The 20700-nt window shown below is 39.6% G+C and overlaps 1 protein-coding gene across 3 annotated transcripts in view; it reads right to left on the bottom strand.

The window, feature by feature from the left end:
• The window catches only part of XPO6 (exportin 6), a 114872-nt gene that overhangs the window by 48757 nt on the left and 45415 nt on the right, over positions 1-20700 (bottom strand). For all 3 annotated transcript variants that reach the window (XM_036905702.2, XM_036905701.2, XM_057487082.1), the window contains 6 exons: positions 20545-20657; positions 19544-19741; positions 16161-16320; positions 14186-14263; positions 7349-7802; positions 3995-4121 (listed from right to left, as the gene is read on the bottom strand). In XM_036905702.2, the coding sequence (XP_036761597.2) occupies positions 3995-4121; positions 7349-7802; positions 14186-14263; positions 16161-16320; positions 19544-19741; positions 20545-20657 (1130 nt within the window). The remainder of the gene's footprint in view (positions 1-3994; positions 4122-7348; positions 7803-14185; positions 14264-16160; positions 16321-19543; positions 19742-20544; positions 20658-20700) is intronic.

Below are 20700 nucleotides of genomic sequence, written 5' to 3' on the forward strand. Positions count from 1 at the left end.
AATTTTGAGACTGTGGTTGGGAGGGCTTTTATAGATCATCCAGTTCTAATCTGTTTGAGAGAGAAAGAAACTGAGATCCTGACATATGATTTGTTCAAGGTGAGGGGTAGGATCAGGTAGGTCCCTTTACCCCCAGCCAATGCTCTTTCCATCTTTCCACTATATGCCATTTCAAAACCAAAAATCAGTTTCAGTGGCTCCAAAGGTGACAAGTTTACATATTTGACCATTAGGATAGCAATGCCTACAGTCTTCCTATATAACAGAATGAAAATGAGCTTGATAAGTCTGACTCTCAGGCACTGTCTCATCTGCCTACTTTTGTTAAGGGTGCCAAACAGGCTAATAGTAACTTCCAACCAGGTACTGATAAGGAAAGAGTAAGGAGAGAAAAGCAAGTCTTTGTATGGTCTAAGCACCTTGACTGTTGTACTGACTTTCTCAAGAGCCTAGAGATTCTATTTCATGCAAAATCCAGGCACTATATTCTCCAACACCTAGTCCCTCTCATACATATTCAGTTTCAACTTGTGGCCCCCAATCTCTTATACATCCACTCAAATTCTTGCTTCCTACAAGAACTCTTTGGTTTTATGCCTCATTGAATGACATATTTGGTGGCAGGATCAGATATGGGAAGAAATACCATCATCATCTTGGATCAACCTCCTTCCATTTCTGATCTACATGGAATTCCAGAAGTGTGTAAGGGAATACATGGTAGAATTTGCCCAAGGAATAATTAACACTGGGTGGTAGCGTGCAGTGGGAGTTCTGTACCTAGGCTGAGTCTGAGACAGACAAACTTAAACAGGGCAGACTCCACCTCAAAACCCACAGGGAAGCCCTGGAACTAGACTGCTACAGCTCCATTAGAACCACTTATGGCCATCCTCACAAAACAAAATGACCATTTCCTGTCTGCATTTCATACTTTGCAAAGCCCACGATGTCCATGACAAGAAATGAACCATAAGAGTAAGCAGGAAAAACAATTAACAAGCCATTTGGAAATAATATGGGTAGCTTGTGGACAGGCACTCTACTTAAACAGCCAGATGTAGTCTTGTCCTGGCTTTGCCTTGCTGAACTTCCTGTAAGTAAACCACCCAGCCATCCTTCCTTGGTTTGAAAATACCCACCAGCCCCCTCCAAAGAATGCAACTGATCAGATGCACATGGAAGTGCTTTTGAGAAAAGCCACCACCCAAATTCAGGTTTTATGGCTATGTCAGAGTACTATACAATTACATACATCTTCCCCATGCCTCTCAACTGAGGATTTACTCTGGTTCAAGGCTGGAAAAAATAGGCAGCCAGGTACACCCTCAGTAGGACCTGAAGCCTCACCATTCGCATCCAGATATGCAGAGCCCACTGTGAAGTCCTGTGTGCTGCCCAGCTGGCCTTTGACAACTGCTGTGGGTACTGATCATTAATGTCACAAAAAAGGTGATAGGCTGGCTGCACTTTTGGACCCATCAAACCTTTCAGAACTTTCAGACCCATTTTTTTTTTGGACAGACCCATTTTTAAAATGGACCAGTACTCAGCTTTACTTTTCAGATCCAGGACTGATTAATCACTGAGGAGTCTGACAAGTTTAAGAAACTAACAGTACCACTCTTATCCCCAAGTGATTTATAGTGGCTAGTTTCCATTTGCAGTGGTCTATTTGATTTTCACAACTGTCAGGAAAGCAGATATTTTTCTTCCTCCCAATTTACAGATAAAGAAACCAAGGCTCAGAAGTAAAGAAACCTGCCCAAGGACAAGATAAGGAACAGAAACAGAACTAGAACATGGATCTTAAGACTCCCAGTCCAGAGCCCTTTCCACTATGCCATACTATCAGAGGCACTGCTTTAGGAAGAAGGGGCAAAATGAAAAATGCAAGACAAAGAAGGAATTGGTGATGATACCACAGGGAAAGGGCAGGAAGACAGAAAGCACAGGTTTATCAGACACCTCAGGGGCTCAGAAGTAATGGCAGAGGCAAACACCTGGCTGGAGGGACTGCACCATGACATTTGGGTGAAAGAAAAATGTAAGAAAATATACTAATAGTTAAAAGAAAGATACTACATCTTTGCCTTACTACTTTTCTGTCAAAATATGTTGACCAGTATTAAAATGTCTATAAATTTTAGAAACAAAAGGCAAAAACATTGAATACACTCATAATAACCCTCTAGGCATGAGGAAAGGCACGTTTTCCCACTCCATAGACTATGATAAAGTAAGATCCCCAAATAAACCCTTCTTTCTCACCTCGGCACTGGCTCCTTGTATTTCTTTCATTTCTGCTAGTTACTCTAAGGTACCGATCAAATCCTCTTTTCCTGGCCCCCTTTAGGATTTCTCTGGATCACTTAAAACTTTCCCACCTCAGATGCTTCTCTTCTACATTCCCACCCTCCCACATCCCATCAGTAATTCCATTCCTTCTTTTCGGCCTGGTGAGCCCAGTTGTTTCCCTCCTTGCTCTGCACTCACTGGCCCCTCCATCAGACATCTTGACACTTCCACCTTTGGTCTTCCTCCTCTACCTGCTCCCTGCTACCTTCTCCCAGGAATACTTCACCCTTATCCCTGGGTATGCTTATGTGTCAAGTACCTCTTTGAAAAAGGCTCTCTCTCACACCAAACCCCATGCTCCAAAATCCCCTATCACATATACATACTCCTCCAGCCTAGACCCTTGCCCTCTTTTCTGGCCTCATTTAGCTACAACATTAGTGGTTTAAACAACCAAAAAAAGTCAATTTATAAAATTAGGCGCCCTCACAGACCCAGCAATTTCATTCCTAGCATACACCAACAGAAAGAACGATGCAAGTACACCAAAAAGCATGTACAAGGTGTTCACTGCAATACAATTCATTATCAGCAAACATGGAAAGTAGCCCAAATCAGCAGTGGAATGGATTTTCAGACAATGGCTTACTATAAAGCAATGGAAACGAACAAACTACTGCCACACAAAATACACAATTGCACAAACATAATGTTGAATGAAAAAAGTCAAATAAAACAAAGAGATATATTTAGAAAAGTTCTAAAGCAGGTAAAACTAATCCGGGATGTTCAAGTCAGGACTGGGATTTCTTTCTGGGGAGAAGTGGGGGGAAGGGACATGAGGGGATTTCTGGGGTGCTGGCAATGCTGTTTCTTGAGTTAGGTGGAGGTTACATGGTTTGTTCATTTGGGGAAAATTCATTAAGCTGTGCACCTCTCTGTATGAGTACAATACCTTAATAAAAAGCTTATTTTTGGGGGCACATGAATGGAAACAAGGTAAAGGATATGACAGCAATGTCTAAAATTGGACTCTGATGATGGCTGCACAAGTCTATCAATGTCACTGAATTGTACAATTACAATGGGTGAATTCTCTAATACATAAATTTCACCTAAATACAGCTGTTAAAATATACAAATAATTAAAAAACATTGGTCACTAGAATGTAAACTCAATGAGGGCAAGGACTTTGCTTGTGAGGGTTATATGCTTAGCTACAGAAATACAAGAGGAGATAAAAAATATTTATTGAATGCGGGGAAAAAATGGTTGCATCAAAACTTAACTCTTGAGAGCCTCCCTATTTAAAATCTCCTTGTGGTAAGTTTTAGTGACTGTTACAGAAGAGAACTATAGGCCCTAGTTTCAGACTCTTTCTATATTTTGCTTCTCTAACATAATAGTGACTAAGGAGTGCAGATCCTATGGATTCAAATACTGGCTCCACAGTTCACTAACTGTATGACCCTAAGGAATTAACTGACTCTTTGTGCCTCAGTTTCTTCATCCATAAAAGGAGATGATAATAATAATAATAATACCACCTACCTCACAGGGTTGTTATGAAAGGTAAGTGTGTTTATCTTCACCTAGCAAGCACTATATAAATACTTGGGAAATAAAGTTCTTTCTTCTGAAAACAGCAAAGTAGAGTTTTGAGGGTAAGGGATGGGCACCTCTGAGGCTTTTTACCTGATGAAATGTGTACTTGAACAAAAGCGTCAAAAACTCCACCACAGGGAACTGGGAGTAGGACTCGATTCTTCTCAGGTGAACACTCACAAAGAGCCGCAGGAAGTCAGTAAACTTCTCAATGTAGCTAAATAAGATAAGAAGACAAAAGGTGACATGAGAAACCTAAGCACCTCCTTAGAAGAGTAGTCAAATTCAAACCAAATTTCTTTCAATACAATACAGAACTATATAGATTATAACATACTTTCAGTTAAAAATATAAAGGCCTGCAACAATTACCTACAGGTCAGGCAACCCTTCATTCCATTACCACCTGAAACATAGCAGAAAAGCAACTTTAATCCTCAGACACTACCCGCTAAGACATCTTATAAACTAGTGCGCTCATATGCTTTCTAACTTCTTAGTGTTATGATCCAATTAAAATGAAAGAAAATGGTACTGAAAAGTCATTAGTGTCATTAGAATTTGGCAAGTTTGGAAGGCTGGTTTTCTTTGCCAGGAGGCCAAAATATTAAGATGAATGTGCTAAAAACAAAATAAGGCTAGGCAGAAGGCATGGCATCCAGGAAAAATATATTCAGGTTTGCAATCTAATGTTCCTTCCCCCCATCCTCAGACACCTCATGCTAATCAAATGTAGGACAGCCTATGCACTCTATAAGTGATTTCAAACACAAGGGAAGAAGGCTGTTAGAGCTGGCCAAGCCTCAGGGACAATTTAGTCTGACACTCCATTTTACAGACAAGGCCCAGAGAGATAAAGTGACTGCCCAAGGTAACCCAGCCAGCTCATGGCAGAATGGGACCACCATCCACTCCTAATCCAGTGCTCTTTCTTTCCACACCACAGTGAATCCCAATACATATTCACAAAATCATTTCACAGAAGGGTGTGGTCACAGCTGCAAGGATAAGAGATTTTTTGTTATTAAATACACAGCACATCATCACTCTCACATTCAGAAACTCTCATTGAAAGCCCCTAAATACCAAAAGGTGATTAGAAAATGAGATGGACATACCTCCATAAATCACATTTCAGAGACCATTAAAAAAAAGGTAAAGATATACTGGGCTTTAGCCAGAAATTATATAATGGCTAAGGCAACTCTGAAACTCATACCTGCCAAAAGCTATTTTTTAAAGCAAAGATAAATGAAATCATAAAGGGGAGAAGAAGACTACTAAGCAGAAGAACAAAACTGGCCATAAATAAAATGTCCCATATTGTTCCTGGGACCTATCACACAGAGAGTGGCCAAACTGCCTGTCTAACCTCTATATAGCTAGCTAACACACATGTAAGCTTCTTTGCAGCTTAAAAAACAAAACAAAAAACATTAATGTGCCTGATAAGGAGAACAGCTGTCTCTGCGGATCATGGGGCCAAATACTCATAAAATAGTAAGGTACTAAAATCCACTGTTTTTGGAAATAGCTAAGTACAAAGATGCCTTCAATCACTAATATTCAAGAACAGCAACTCCTCTCCTCTTTCCTCACTAGGCTTATTACATAATATTTTACATGGATATTCATGAAGTCATCAACCAGTTTACTGCTCTTCAGAAAGATACACTCAATTCCCTAAAACCCATAAACAAATTAAAGAGAAGTCATGGGTAAAATATCATGCAATCTCAATTTAATTTTCATCTCCAACCCAATTTTTTTTAAATATAAAGAAACGAGGCTGTTCAGAAGCTAAATCTAGATATTTTATATCACCTCATTTTCTTTCCCTTGCCCACCTTCTGGTACAGGTGCTAATGAGTAGAAAGTTAGAAAAAAGGCAGTAGAGGAGAGAAGAGGAGCAGAAGACCTGGTTAAGTAGCTCCTAAACAACTGAGAAAGGACTTAGCTGTTTAGAATTAGTGGTAAGGGGCCCAAGAGCCAGGAAGCAAGCACACAGTAATGTTTATGTCACCTTTCTGCTTCCAGGCACCTCTCAGCTTTCACAGGGCAATAGGAAGCATAGGATTAAAATATAAAACCAAAAGCACAAAAGTTACACATACATAGATAATCCATGATGACATTTCTATACCACCCAAACATAAGGCATAACAAGTATTACAAGTAAAAGTCAAGACAACCAATACTGAGGCTGGTAGAAGCAGCTAGACTTTTTTAACATACAAAAACAGACTTTCTTAACCAAAGTTAGAAAGGATATAAAACTGTGTGTTTGAACACTGATGTCATTGAATTCGCATAGAAAGCTATTACCAGATAATGAAAAATAAAAACAACATACTGCAATACCAGGTTATGAGCTCTAAGCAAATATCACACACTTGTTTACAATGAACCAAACCAAAATAATCTTACGTACCAAATTTTTTTAACCTTAGAAAAACTTAATTGTTAAATTTAAAAAGCATTAAAACTGTCTTTACTTTAGGCACTTGACTTTATTTTCTGCAACTCACTCTAAAGGAAAAGGAAATGGCTTAGCTCTTTAATAACAGCTTAATAACAAAAACAAGTCAAGGAAAACTGATTAAAGTATTAACTTTTGCTGCCAGGCAATCTACAAATATTCACTAATTCAGTACGATGTATCTACTTGTAAATTTCTGAATGGTCAATGTTCTTAATATGTTTCCAATTTTCCCTTGTTTTTACACAGCAGTAGCAGCATATTAATGAAAATTTAAAGATGGATGAATGACATTATCTTACGGGCAATAAATAATGAGATCATGCCTCAGAGTACTTTGGCAGTCATCTTTTAAGTACTTAAGAAATACAAGCTATAGGCTCCATTCCAGAGGACAATAAAAAAACACAGGTATGTTTTTTTATTGTCCATGAACATCTCTCCTTTCTTTTAATGAAAACCTGCCATCTTCTGCAAAATCCACAATAATTAACAACGTTGCGATACACTGCACAGTGTTCACTTAAAGGAAATCAAATAGTAGAGACTGACAAGCAACATCAAGTGAGAAAAGGTGACTGTAGCTCCTGTACCTCCACGGTCCTCCTCTCCAGTTCCTGGCTATGCATGAGCACCAGTCTCAGTTCTTGCACCATCTCAGACCTGCAGTCAAACAGTGGGGAAGAGGGGGAGAGGGTGGAAGGGAGGACAGGAGAAGGATGGGGAAGAAAAGACAACAAACCTACACAATCCACAGTCACTTTTCAAACTCAACTCATTTCCCTTAGCCACCCTAGCCCTTCCAGCTAAGCTCAGACTTACTGGTACACACCTACCTTTGCATTCCTCACCAGTAGCCCCAAATCCTGAAACCAAAGAGGATTACAGACACTATGCAGCACGACGTGACAAAGACTGAAGGCCCTTTCTTAGGGCACAGCCGGCTCCATGCCTATTTTCATTACCTCTCATCAAATTCTTCTAGCCTGCTCTTCACTGTGTGGGCATTGTTATCCTTGGTGATTTTCTGCAGGAGGTAGAAAGTCTGCTGGAACATACGCAGTAAATACTCCTCGAATTCCATAGGCACACAGTTCTTGGACATGAGTTCATTGATGCAGGACATAGCCAGGACCCCAAGCCGGCCACGCTCCTGACCCAACACACAGTTCTGGCTGCTCCCGTTAACTGACGCCATCTTTCTGGCCCGGATGTCACAGCCAAAGCGTGCAAAGTGGAAGATGGTGGTGAGGAGGGACGGGGTGATGCTGGCAGACAGAGGAATCCAACTGAAGAGATGGGCCAGGCACTCCAAGGCCAGGGAACAGATATACTCACTCTCCGCATCAAGGATGGGGATTGGCTGATTCAACAGTTTGGCTGAACTAGGACTCTGCAACAGGTTACTCAGTAAGTCACCTGAAAATACAAAGGCTTTTAAGACATATACTATCAGATCTCTTAAACCAGCTTAAGTAATTTTCCCTTAAAAAAAGAAAGAAAGAAAATCCAAGCATTGCTATAAAGCAGCGGTTCTCAAAGTCTGATCTATGAGGACCCTTTCAGGGGTCCACAAATTCAAAACAATTTTTAAAAGAACACTAAGATGCTACTTTCCTTTCTCACTTTTATTACCTCACCAATGTGCAATAGAGCTCTCCAGAAGTGATTGTTTCTGATATTGCTTTTTTTGTCATTCATGGACTTTTGGCCATTTATGAAAGATGCTCAAGTCAAAAGAAATCACCACTACATAACCAGAAGAACCAACAGGGTATACAGATCAATCAGATCAAACTGAGGCTGCAGCAATGGAGGAACCAACATACACCACCGCAATGTGATCTTATATTAAACCCAGACATCTTCAGGCCCCTGGGCTGTTTTTAAATCTCTTGAACATTTTTAAATAGAAATAAATTCTGGCTTTAAAAACAAAATAATATTCTATAGGCACAGACCTGATCATCTACATTTGCCCTCTTACAGCACTAAATTGTTTTCTACCTTTATCTTGCATCTACCTACCACTTCAGCATTTTATTTAAAAAAAAAAATAAGGGAGAAATGTGGGATTCACATATAAATCAAGTATAAAAATCAAATGAATAATCATATCTGACGTGATTGTTTATAGTTCATGATATGTGATCAAAACCGAAAGTTTCTGTGATGACTGCCCTTGCACTGTTCACCATGTAAGAACTTATTCACTATGTAAGAACTTGTTCACCATGTAAGAACTTGTTCGTTATGCTTCAGAAGATTGGAGACTGTTGAGAATTAGGCTTGGGGTTGATTAATGATTGTGCATTGAGTCCCCTATACAGAATTTTATTGTTGTTAACAACGATTTGATCAATAAATATGAGAGATGCCCTCTCAAAAAAGGAAAGCCAAGATATTAAAATTTTTAATAAAAATGAAATGCAGAATTACTGATATTACAAAAAAAAAAGAAAATGAAGACTCTTGTTTTTGCTAAAAAAAAAATAATAATAATACATTGTCCCTATTCTTTAGCTCAGAAGAATTTTTCCAGAACAGGATTGCTAAGGAGAAGAAAAACAAAACAACAATAACCAGTTAAGAGCAGCTATGGTTTGATATGCTATTATTTGCTGGATGCTGCACTAGCACTTCACACACATAGTCTCACTTAGTGCCCACAGCTCTAAGGTGGGTATCATTATCTGTATTTACAGACACAGGTAGATGAGGCATTTCCCCCATGTTCCTCAGCTAGTAAAGAGAAAGAACTGAAACTGAAACCCAGGACTGACCCTAAAGCCTAGGATTCTTCCCAGAAGGCAGGCCAAGTGGAAGATTGTGCAGCCAGGAAAGATCATCAGAAAGGAAGCTATATTCTAATAGAGAAAAATATGTATGATCTAAAGCCCTATGGGAATAGCACATGGACAGCACGACCACAACTGTAGAAAGACACAAACACAAGGATAAGAACTGAGCAGGATTATGCACAGGTAAAAACTGTTTAGGGGAAAGGACAATCTATAATTTCTTTTTCCCTCAAAACAAGAACACTGTTTCTCAATAAAAATGATTTTACTTTAAACATTTCGAGGTATTTTAGAGGAGTTTTTCAAAAATTGCATTTTAATGAAAAGCGAAAGGAATCACCACAGAACAGAAACTCTGCCATGTGCCACAGCATTTCCAATGAGAACCTGAGAGAGCTTTAACAAGATACCTACGGAGGAAGGTACCTTGATTATGAAACCTGTGAGCAACTTCATCTTCACTGAATTGGGCCAGGCCTGGAAGCAAAATGAAGCCACGCCCAAAGGGGTTGGACAACTCCAGTGCCTGTACTGACATGGAAGCAACCCAGATGTGGTTGGAACACTTGAATACGCTTTCATGCAAATATCTTCTCAGCTTTTTTATTTTTTAATTATTGAAATTTCACATTTTCTAGTCAGTGCTATATTTACTAATTCAGAGTTTCTCAACCTTGGCACTACTGACATTCTGGCTGTAGTTGTTCTATGCACTGTAGGATACTTACCAGCACCTCTGACCTCCACTCATTGGATGCCAATAGTGTTCACTCCTCCTGTTAGGTTAACCAAAATATTTCTCCACACTGCCCAATATCCCCTGCCAGGCAAAACTGATCTGATGTAGCCTCAGTCCAGTAAAGTAGGGAGAAACTCTATTTAAGGAGCCCTTAGGAAGAGAAAATGAGATCACAGAAGCTGTGAGTAATCCTCCCAAGTCCCATCTTTCTATAGGCCACTTATTAAGGAACACAGGAAAAGATTGCAAGTGCACAAATATTTGCAATTTGCAAAGAGCTTGGGAGAAATGAGGAAGGTATAAATTGATCTCAATCAATTCATGCTACTCTATCTTCACCCTGAAAAACTTTCTATAACCAGAGTATGTATAGATCTATATTTGAAATTATATGCCATGCAGATGAAAGATACAGTCCTTTATCCAATAAGGGGTATCAGACTCAAAACATATAAAGAGCTCATATGCGTCAACACCCAAAAAACAAATAACCCGATTAAAAAATGGGCAGAGGACCTGAACAGATACTTCTCCAAAGAAGAAATACAAATGACCAAAAGGCATATGAAGAGATGTTCCACATTGCTAATCATCACAGAAATGCAAATAAAAACCACAATGAAATATCACCTCACACCAGTTAGGATGGCCACTCTCCAAAACACCACAAACAACAAATACTGGCAAGGATGCGGAGAAAGGGGAACCCTCCTTTACTGCTGGTGGGAATGCAAATTGGTTCAACCACTGTGGAAAGCAATAGGGAGGTTCCTCAAAAAACTACAAATAGAAATACCATTTGATCCAGGAATTCCACTCCTAGGAATTTACCCAAAGAAAACAAGATACTTGATTCAAAAAGATATGTGCACCTTCATGTTTACTGCTGCCCTACTTACAACAGCCAAGATATGGAAGCAACCTAAATGTCCATCAATAGATGAATGGATAAAGAAGATGTGGTACATACACACAATGGAATATTATTCAGCCATAAGAAGAAAAGAAATCTTGCCATTTGCAACAACATGGATGGAGCTAGAGGGTATTATGCTCAGTGAAATAAGCCAGGCAGAGAAAGATGAATACCAAATGATTTCACTCATTTGTGGAGTATAAAAACAAAGCAAAACAGAAAGAATAAAAAAAATCAGTAGACGCATAGACACCAAGAAGGGACTAGTGGTTATTACCAAAGGGGAAGGGTTGGGGAGGGTAGGAGGAGGGAGGACGGGATTACGGGGTGCTAAAATTTGCAATCACAGCATAGGTAGGTCACTGGGACAGCAGTAGAGCATGAAGGATACAATTAATGACTCTATAACATCTTACTATGCTGATAGACAGTGACTGCAATGGAGGGTGGTCTTGATAATATGGGTGAATGATGAACCACTGTTTTGTGTATGTGAAACCAACATGATTGTTTATCAATGATACTTTAATTTAAAAAAAAAAAAAGATACAGTCCCTTAATTTTCATTGCAGAACAACCAAAGCTAACTCAGAATGGCAGTATTTATATAATTTCATTTTGTTCATTTTTTTTCCATTTGTCTGAGGAAAAAGATGTGAAGACAAGAGGAAACTATGGTTGCACAAGTGCAGGGGGAAGCAACTACCACAGAGGCAGCCATGTCTTCCCTCGTTTCATCCTCAGACATCTACAGAGACTCTACACTAGGGGGAGGAGGTGTACAGCAGTGACGTGAGTGAACAAGACAGCAAACTTAGGACAAAGACAGTGTGCCCAGACTTGGGTTAAACGGGTTCACACCCTTGTTCCACCACTTACTGGCCATGTGACCTCTGGCAAGTTATCCACTATGAGCCCCAGTTTCCTAGTTTGTAAATGAGTGATAAACCATCATCTACTTCACAGGACTCTAGTCCAGTGAGGTGAGTTTAGGAGATAAGGCAACAAAATTTGGGGAACTATTCTGAGAAATGAACCACATACACCCTTCAGACTTTTTCTATATCCAAACTAGTTTCCTGGACTTTGTTCTGTCAAAGTGATCAGATAAAAAATAACATTACAAAAGAGTGAGGAAAGAGACCAAAAAAGCCTAGAGGGCTAAGTCTGACAGGATGCTGTATGGGGATTCATGCAGGGTGGGGACAGCCAGGCAAGGACTACAGAAGGAGGGTGTTTAGAAATTACCTGGCTTACAAACTGAACCCTCAGGTTTTTCAGAATGAATTCCCTCCGTAAAACTGAGCTTATGGTCAAGAAAGCTAAATAATTTTCTCTAAGTTCTCCAGCTTAACTTGGTGTCTTAAATCCACAAAGGCAGTTGAGCAAAAGCACCAAAATGTTGATTAAATCAGCAGCAGCATCCAAATAATGAAGCAAGAACTGATGACTTCACTTGCAACTGTCATCAAGAGGGAAAAAGCATAACAAATGACCATGCAATTCTACTTGTTTCAAAAGGGTAAGTATATCAGCTTAAAAGCTTACTTAATTCCCAAAGCTCCCCCAGTCTCAATTTATTTTGCTTTTTGTCAAATACTAAAGGTCAAGACTTCAAAATTTTTAAGTAGTGTCTAAAAGGAAATTCTCAAGAAGCATGCACCATATTTTTAGGTTTTATTTCTAAGGAAATGTGAAGTTAGTTCTTATTTTAATTCACCTATCTTCATTAACAAAACCTAGGCAACACATGAAGGAGGCAAACATTTTTTTTATCTGTAATATCAGACATTCTCTAACCTGGCCTCCAGGAAAATAAGTCTATCAAAGTATAAACTAAGTTTATACTTAGCTTCAGTTAGCTCAGAACTTGTACTGAATGAATCCAAACAGCTTTTGGTATTGGAAAATGATCTGAGAAAAACAAGTTTTACTGGAGGAAACCTGTTGCTGCTAACTTAAACTGGATGCTAAGCTCGTATTCCAACTATCTAAACACAAAAACCTAATGCAAAGAACTAATCTTTGCAAACTATGGTTTAAATGAAATGATAAATTTCAAAATCAGACAAACTACAAGAGATTCCAAGGTGTAAATACACACTCCTAAAATCAAATCTCTGCATCATTTGCAATTTTTTTCTTAACCATTCATGTATGGCAAAATCTGAATCTGCTGAGTCACCTCAAATACCCATCTTGAAAATGAAGGTTCGCTACCAAGCACAAATAAAGTTCAATTTCCTGTGGGCTTTGAATATACTCTAGACTCTGTAATAGTTTTCTATTTTAGAAGTATTACAAATGAGTAACAGTTTTTAATCCAAATATAAGTGGTCCTCAAAACATCATGACATACTTTCAATTCTACAGTAAACTGTAAGAATTTCAACTTCCACATACTAACAACAGGCTGTATGAAACAGCTTGGGCTTAGAGAGATGTCTGATTTCAACAACCCATTTCCTTGGGGTGAAGGAAAAAGATGTGGCAATATTTCTCATTAGCCACATCAACCTTTACAATAGAGGAAGAAATATGTACCTACTCATAGGATGTACTCTACTTGAAAAGCATTTGTGATCATTCAGTGTAAACAGAAGCATTTAGAAACTAAAAGTTCCTTCTCAGACACAATTTCCTCTTTCCATCCATCCTTGAAAGCCATTTTGAGGTGAACTGCACTGACTTTTGAAAAAGATATTAATATAACTGTGGACCACAACTAGCCACCAGTAAACTATTTAATGGCCACTGCAAATATGTGTGTGCTTTAGCATATTATTCTCAACTGATATAAAGTCAACAGTGATTACTGTACACCAGTCTGCCATCTGTCCAGGCCAGCATGACTTACCCCTGGGCCCAGAGGGGAAGAAAGCACTCCACAGTCCCACATCCCCTCTACTCAGCTGCCAACCAAATCCTGAGCCCCTGAGCCCTGCACAACTGCAAGGCAGACCTTGTAAGCCCACAGGCTCATACCAACCTTAGCATGAGCAATACAGCCATGAAATTTGAGAAAAAGGGAAAAACAAAATAGGAGGGACAGCAGTTATAAACTCCGGGGAGGGGATGGCAGTGGATAACAGAAGATCAAAGGTGCCATCTTCCTGATGGGCAAGGAAGAAACAAAAACACATTGTTCAAAATATTATATTAGAAAGTACAAGTACTTAACAAAGAACTAAGAAAGCTAGCTACTCAGAAAACATGGGCAGAAAAGCCAAAAATAGATGAAGGAAGAATGAGCATTTGTATCTTGCACAGTGTCAAGCAACTGTTACCCTGCTGAGACCCCCAACTGCATTTACAAAGAGGAACAGGAGGATGTGGCAGACCATACCATTTTCTCCTGAGGTCGGGGATGGTGGTGGGGTGGCTGCTGTAACACTGTGTTTGTCCCAGACAGTTTCCAAGATACCTACCAAGAAAGGAGAAACTGAGTTTAAGACAAAGATAAAGTCCATCACATGAAAACCAGATTTAGAAAAACAATTTATTGATATATTTGATCAAACGTCAGTATTTAAACATCCCTTTCTCAACTGTATGTCCAATTTGTTCTTGGACAACACCACTTGGTATTCTAAACTCTATTATCCTTCCCTACAAACCTGTTGCTAACCCTCTCTGCACCCAGGATGCATCACCGTCCCCCACAATTCTGCATCTGGCCTCTGCTCTCCCCATTTGCCTCACCCTCACCCCACACGCAAGGCTTTATCATGCTGAGCTGTCTGCTGTTCCTTCACCATGTGTCCTTCTCTTTATCACCCTCTGACCTGCTCTCCTCCCCACAAATCCCAACTTGACCTTTTCCCCAGACTAACCACTACCTGTCTGTCCCTCAGAATGCCACTCAGCTGTCATCTTCTCCAGAAGGTCCTCTGGCCTGCTGGGCTCTGCTTGCACATAAAACCTGCCTCCACTCTAACTCTTTAACACATCAGTTTTTTTTAACTATCTATCTTTCTTTCCCCCCGACTATAGCATACATTACTAGAGGCAGGGACTGTGCTGTATCTTTTTTTGTATCTCCTTATAGAACCTGGCATATAAGATAATCATAAAAGTATTTGAAAATACTTTGTTCTCAAGACATTTAATATTACAACATGGATAAACCTTGAAAATCTCATGCTAAGGACAAGAAGCCAGATACAAAAGGTCATGTATTATATGATTTCATTTTTGTGAAAAGTCCAAATGGTAAAATCCAGAGAGACAGATAGATTAGCGGTTGCCAGAGTTTGGGAGGATGTTCAGGAATTAGATGGTGATCTTGCACAACCTTGTGAATATGTTAAAAACCACCAAGTCGTTACACTTTAAAATGCTAGATCCTATGACATGTGAATCATATCTCAAATTTTAAAGTGTTAGATGTCCACATAGTAGGACAGAGAGGTATCAGACCTGGCCCATAATGCCAGAAATTTAACATCTAGGTGAGGGTGTCAGTGTGTTTCAAATGAATAAATGCTCTGAGGTTTGGGTTTCCCAAGGGCTATGAAGAAGGACAGGGTACAAGTGACAAGTTTACTTCCAACTGTGCATTCTTAGTGGCCAATTTTAAGTGCCCACACCATATCAAGCACTTTTGTAACAGATACAAAAGGAAAAGTTCCTGGACATCCAAGAAGAACCCTAGTAGAGGAGGTGGAGATGAACTCTTCTTTTCACTACAACATTCCCTCCCTAAGCAGCCCGGGCTCCCGGCAGGCCTCTTCACGGCGGGCACTGCGGCCACAGCCCGCATGGCCCAGGGGCTCCACTCCTTCCCACCCTCCAGTCTCATTCTGCAGCTTGCTCTTGGTTTAGTCATACTCTTCACACACTGTCAAAAGGCTCTACTCAGACAAGCTGACGAAGACAATGCTACACACAACTACAACCTAGTGCATAGGGAGCACACCTTGGCTCACTTCCCTCCGCAGAATTTGAAATTTCCACATCTTCCTACTCCTCCAATTTCTCCTCATCTTAAACTCAGGTTATTTGAAATAAACTGCTTGCCACCTACCTTACTTAGAATGCCATAATTGGCATTGTAATCACATTTCCTGTGACCTGATCTGTATCATTAATCAGTTGTAGTAAGGACCAATTAATGAAAGACTATAAGGAAAATCAAAACATTTGTTGAGGTCCTGCCATGTGTTAGACACTGCTAGGTGTTAGAATATAGCACCACATTCTTGTTTTCACGCTTAATCTCAATAACAGCTCCAACGACTGCTTAAACCTTACAGGCGCCAGGCCTGAGCTCCAGGCACCTGCAGTCAGCCTCTGACTTTCCACACCGCCCAACGGCTCACCTGTCAGCAGCCCAAGCACCGTCTGCACCTGGTCCAGGAGCAGCTTCCGCAGCTCCTCCTTGCGAGCCACACTGAGGTCCTCACGGGGACAAGCCAGCTCTTCTGAAGTTGTCTTCAACATGATGAGCCCAAGGGGAGTTGTCACAGGGGACTGGATCAACTGCCGGGAAAAAGTAAGTTCTGAGCAGACCGTTTGGCTAATTAAGTACAAAGAGGACTGAGTAACAATAATCTGTGAAGTGCTTTTGTGTGTTTAATCTCACACAAAAGGTTATATACATCAACGCTTTAGAAAAATGCCTTAGAGTACATCTATGTGCCCTTTTTAATCAAAGTATAGTCTCATCTTATTTTCAAGACAAAATTCTAACCATGAACTTCCACAGCAAAGCTCTTTTATACCTAACACCGCAATTTTTATACATGTCCAGGTTCCCAACAGTCTCGGTTACTGTGCCCAGGTTAATGTATTAGTGACTAAGATATGTGTAAACCAATTTGTGATATATTTTTCAACATGCAGGTGTTAACTCAACTATATATTTCTATATTTCTAAGCTTTGCATACTTAATAAAAGTTTGATATTAAACATGTGGCAGAGGAAAAACATGCATACAGGTCATTAAACTACAACTACAGATATGGTTTTGCAACTACCTATGCAGCAAATTAATTTTTCTAATTGCTTTTCTATCACCTGCAATATCCACCATACCAGAAAAACATTCCTTAAGAGACAGAAAAATAGGTCTATCTTCAACAGAAAAACACACTACGTGTATCTTTCTAATCAGTTTCACAAAATTCAAAGCATTATTATTATATTTTTCAGTTTCCAAAAATTTAGAGAGTTGCCACTAAAATTCTGTTGAATTATATGCTACAACCTCTAAAAGAGCAAACAACTTAAGGAACACATGACTTTTTAAAAAATAATAATTAATAAATGTAGTTCATTCCCTGATACAAAAAAGTTTTTTATTACTCCATCTACGAAATATAAGCCTTAGGGCAGAGGACACCAGGAAATGCACCCAGATAGAACATATATTCTCTACTTCAAGAAACACTGGGCACCTTCCTGTCTACTGAAAACAGCTCTTCTCATTGCAGGCCAAGGGAAAGGTCATCCTCAAAGAGTAGAAGTCCTCAATAATGGCAACTCGCGATAGATTCAACTGCCATCAGAAGCAGCATGATGTAAAACCAGCAGCAAGTAATGGAATGTTAAAAATGCTATTAAATCAGTTCTCTCAAACACTTAAAATTCAAGTTCATGTTCGACAAGTTTTCTCTTCATTTTCTCAATGTTTTGACTATTGCTAATGCCAACTTCAATTCACACAATGCAGTAGGAAAGGAACAGGCACAATTTTTCTCCTTTAACAACTTTTCTTGAAGAGTAAAGTAGAACTGACCCTTCAGAAGCATCTCTTTGTGGGTTACCAACCTGCAGTTTAAAAGACTACCAGTACCTCTCCCTTTCACTCTTCCCTCTCCCCCTTGACTCTGTAACTCTCTCAGCTAGAAAGAACTCATACTAGCAAATGCAGTTTAGCAATACACTTTCCTATAGCTATAAAATACTTCTGCGTTCCCCAGAAATAAATTCCTACAGAAAATATATATTAAAGCCTCTCTTCCTCTCAACATTTGGGAAAAGGAAAGATGGTCAGGCAAGCTGACTGAAAATGAAACTTTACTTGAAAGAATAGGCTGATAAAACATGCAGTTCTTCTCACTACCCCTTTGTGCCCAGAAAGCTTTTAATTAATGTACTGTTTCCCTTTACCATCTTCACATATAATTTAAGCTCCTAACATAGGTAATCTCTGCAATTTAATAGAAAGTAAGCACCTTAGGCTGAAGATCAAGTTCAGGTTCTTAAGAGTAAGCTTCTGAAAACGTTCAACAATTTTTATTACACCACCCAATCAGAAAAAAAATGGCAATTCTTCCCTATGCTGCGGGACCCTTAATTACCTGGCCCCAGGCAATTCAGATTCAGCTCAGCAGATTTCAGTAATCTGAAGAGCAGACCAGAAAGTTGTGACGTGGTGGGGACGGGGTGGGGCAGGGGCTGGTGGGGGGAGACAGTGGTCAGTTTTGATTTCAACTACCTCCTTCTCTCCAGTGGCCTAGAACAGGTCTAACCAACACACAGAAAGGATTAACCAAGGATCATATGATAGTGAAGTTGATTCCAGAACCATTTGGGCTTGTTTACCAATACCTGAAGAAAAAGTTTACTATCATTACTGGATATGTCAGCAATTGAGCATTAATCATTCTCAATATGGCTTTCATGCCACTGACTGCTTCTCATGGATAAATAAGCAGAGAATAATACAACTAGAAAGGAATTTAAAGATCACTTAGTCCAAATCCTCTCATTTTACAAAAAGGAGATGAGGGCTCACATAAGTGGCAGGAGTTGCTAAAATCAAAGATGTTATGTGACAAAAATAGACCATCTTCTGCCCAAGTCCATTTCCTTTTCCTTCATTCCTAACCCAGAAAATCTGCTATTTGTGCCAAAAACCTGGAAGGCATTCTGCATTCCTCGCTTCCCTCACCTTTGCCACCTCATCGCTCACTAAAGCCCTTTGACACATCTCCTTTGTGTGCCTCGCCTCACACCCCGCAAGGGAGGCCTTTGCTGGCTCAGGTCCACCTTATTTGCTCAGACACCTCCAATAGCAGCCTAACTGGCTTCCTGTGATCTAGTCTCACTCTTCTACAATCCAGACTCCACACTCATGCCAGGGTTGTCATTCCAAAATAAGAATGTGGCTCTCTCTTCTCCCTTCTCTAAACTTTTTAGCTCACAAGGATGGACTATGAATTATAACACTTGAAGCCCACCTGCAAGAGTAAAGCCCTTCCTGGTCTGGCCCCTGCCCATAAATCTGGCCTCTTACTCCACCACTCAACCACCTCCCATTTCATCCCCAACAGTGAAAATACCTCAGCAACTAAAGTCTAAGTGCTATACACCACCACTGCACTCTGCACATATGCCCACTAGGCAATTACCCATATTGTTGGGTAATTACTGTTCACATTGCTATCCTCCCGTTAAATTCTAACTACTGAAGGCCTCATCCTCTCACCCCAACACCTGGGAGGGCACCTAACAAGTTTTCAAATACTTGAACAAAATTTCACAAGAGGTTTACAAAGCGATTGGGTTTTCCCCCTTTCTCCACTGCATGAAGGCAGAACATGTCTCAAGAATACAAACTTAAACAAGACAATCTATCCTACTATGACCTGACTACTGCAGTTCCAAATTGCTCTTAAAACTCCTCTTCAAGACAAGGAAATAATCACTTCTACAAACAAACAATTTATAAGATTGTTTCCTTAGGTACACCCTTACCTGCAAAATGTTAGTAAAAAAGTCATGGTAGAACATGGGCCAATCTTGACGGCCAATATCAACAATAACTTTGCAGAGCTTGTTCCGGATAAAGTAAGGTAAGGTTTTGTGGTGAGCCAAAAGGAGTTTGGGCAGGCAGCTACGAATTTCCATCTTATCCTGAGATGGGACTCCAAGCCACATTTTATTGACCAGATTCTGAAAAACAAATATATGTCTTTCAAGTTAACAATTTATACACAAGAATTTTCAGGCAAGGTAAGTTATATCATCTCTAGGTTTTCATGCAGTGGTTACTTATTTCATCTCTAACAAGCCCTGCTTTTAAACAAAGGCTTGAAGCAATCTGGCAATAAGAATAATAAAAATATTCAAATCCTCTGATACAATAATCCCATTCCTAGGAAGATCTGCTAAATAATTTAACAGACACAAAAGCTGTATGTGTAAAAACTTTCTATTACACCCTATGTCTAATGGCCACCAGAAGATGACAACAGAAACAACTTTAATATTCAAAAACAGAATGGCTTGGTGAATAATGGTATGACCACTTAACAGGAATATAAAGTAAGTGAGGGAAAAAGAAGCAGAATACAAAATAGCATGAACAGTATGACTATAGTTAGGTTAAAACAAAAAAGGTCTATATAGGAAGACAAAGATTCAAAGAAAACTGATACAAATGAAAATTTTTGTGGTTGGGATAATGGTATTATAGTAACAACCCTTCTTCCAAATTTTTTAAAATTATCTTTCTCTTTTAAGTAACAACATGGAAGGAAAAGTTACATTTTACCACAACCTACCTACTTAGCCCCATCTCACCTTTCTGGTGCCAAAGACATCTTGGTAAAGGCAACATGTGGGAAGAAGGCCCTGAGTGAAGTAACCACTGTTTCCCAGCCTCTGTACATCAAAGCTAAAGTCTGGTGCCAATGACATGACAAGGTGGCTACAAAATACTTTTCAAAACTGTGTAAAATTATCTGACAACTTACCTCAAAAACCGTTAAACTGTACATCATCACATAATCATTCCTAGTACTGGAGAGAAAATACAGGCAGAATCTCCAGGCTCCTATTTGCTGGGCAAAGTTATTAAGAAGCTCCTCTGGAAAAATTGAATAGCAACAAAAGATGGCTATGAAAACACA

This window comes from Manis pentadactyla, chromosome 10, assembly GCF_030020395.1.
Source record: "Manis pentadactyla isolate mManPen7 chromosome 10, mManPen7.hap1, whole genome shotgun sequence".
Classification (NCBI taxonomy): Eukaryota; Metazoa; Chordata; class Mammalia; order Pholidota; family Manidae; genus Manis; species Manis pentadactyla.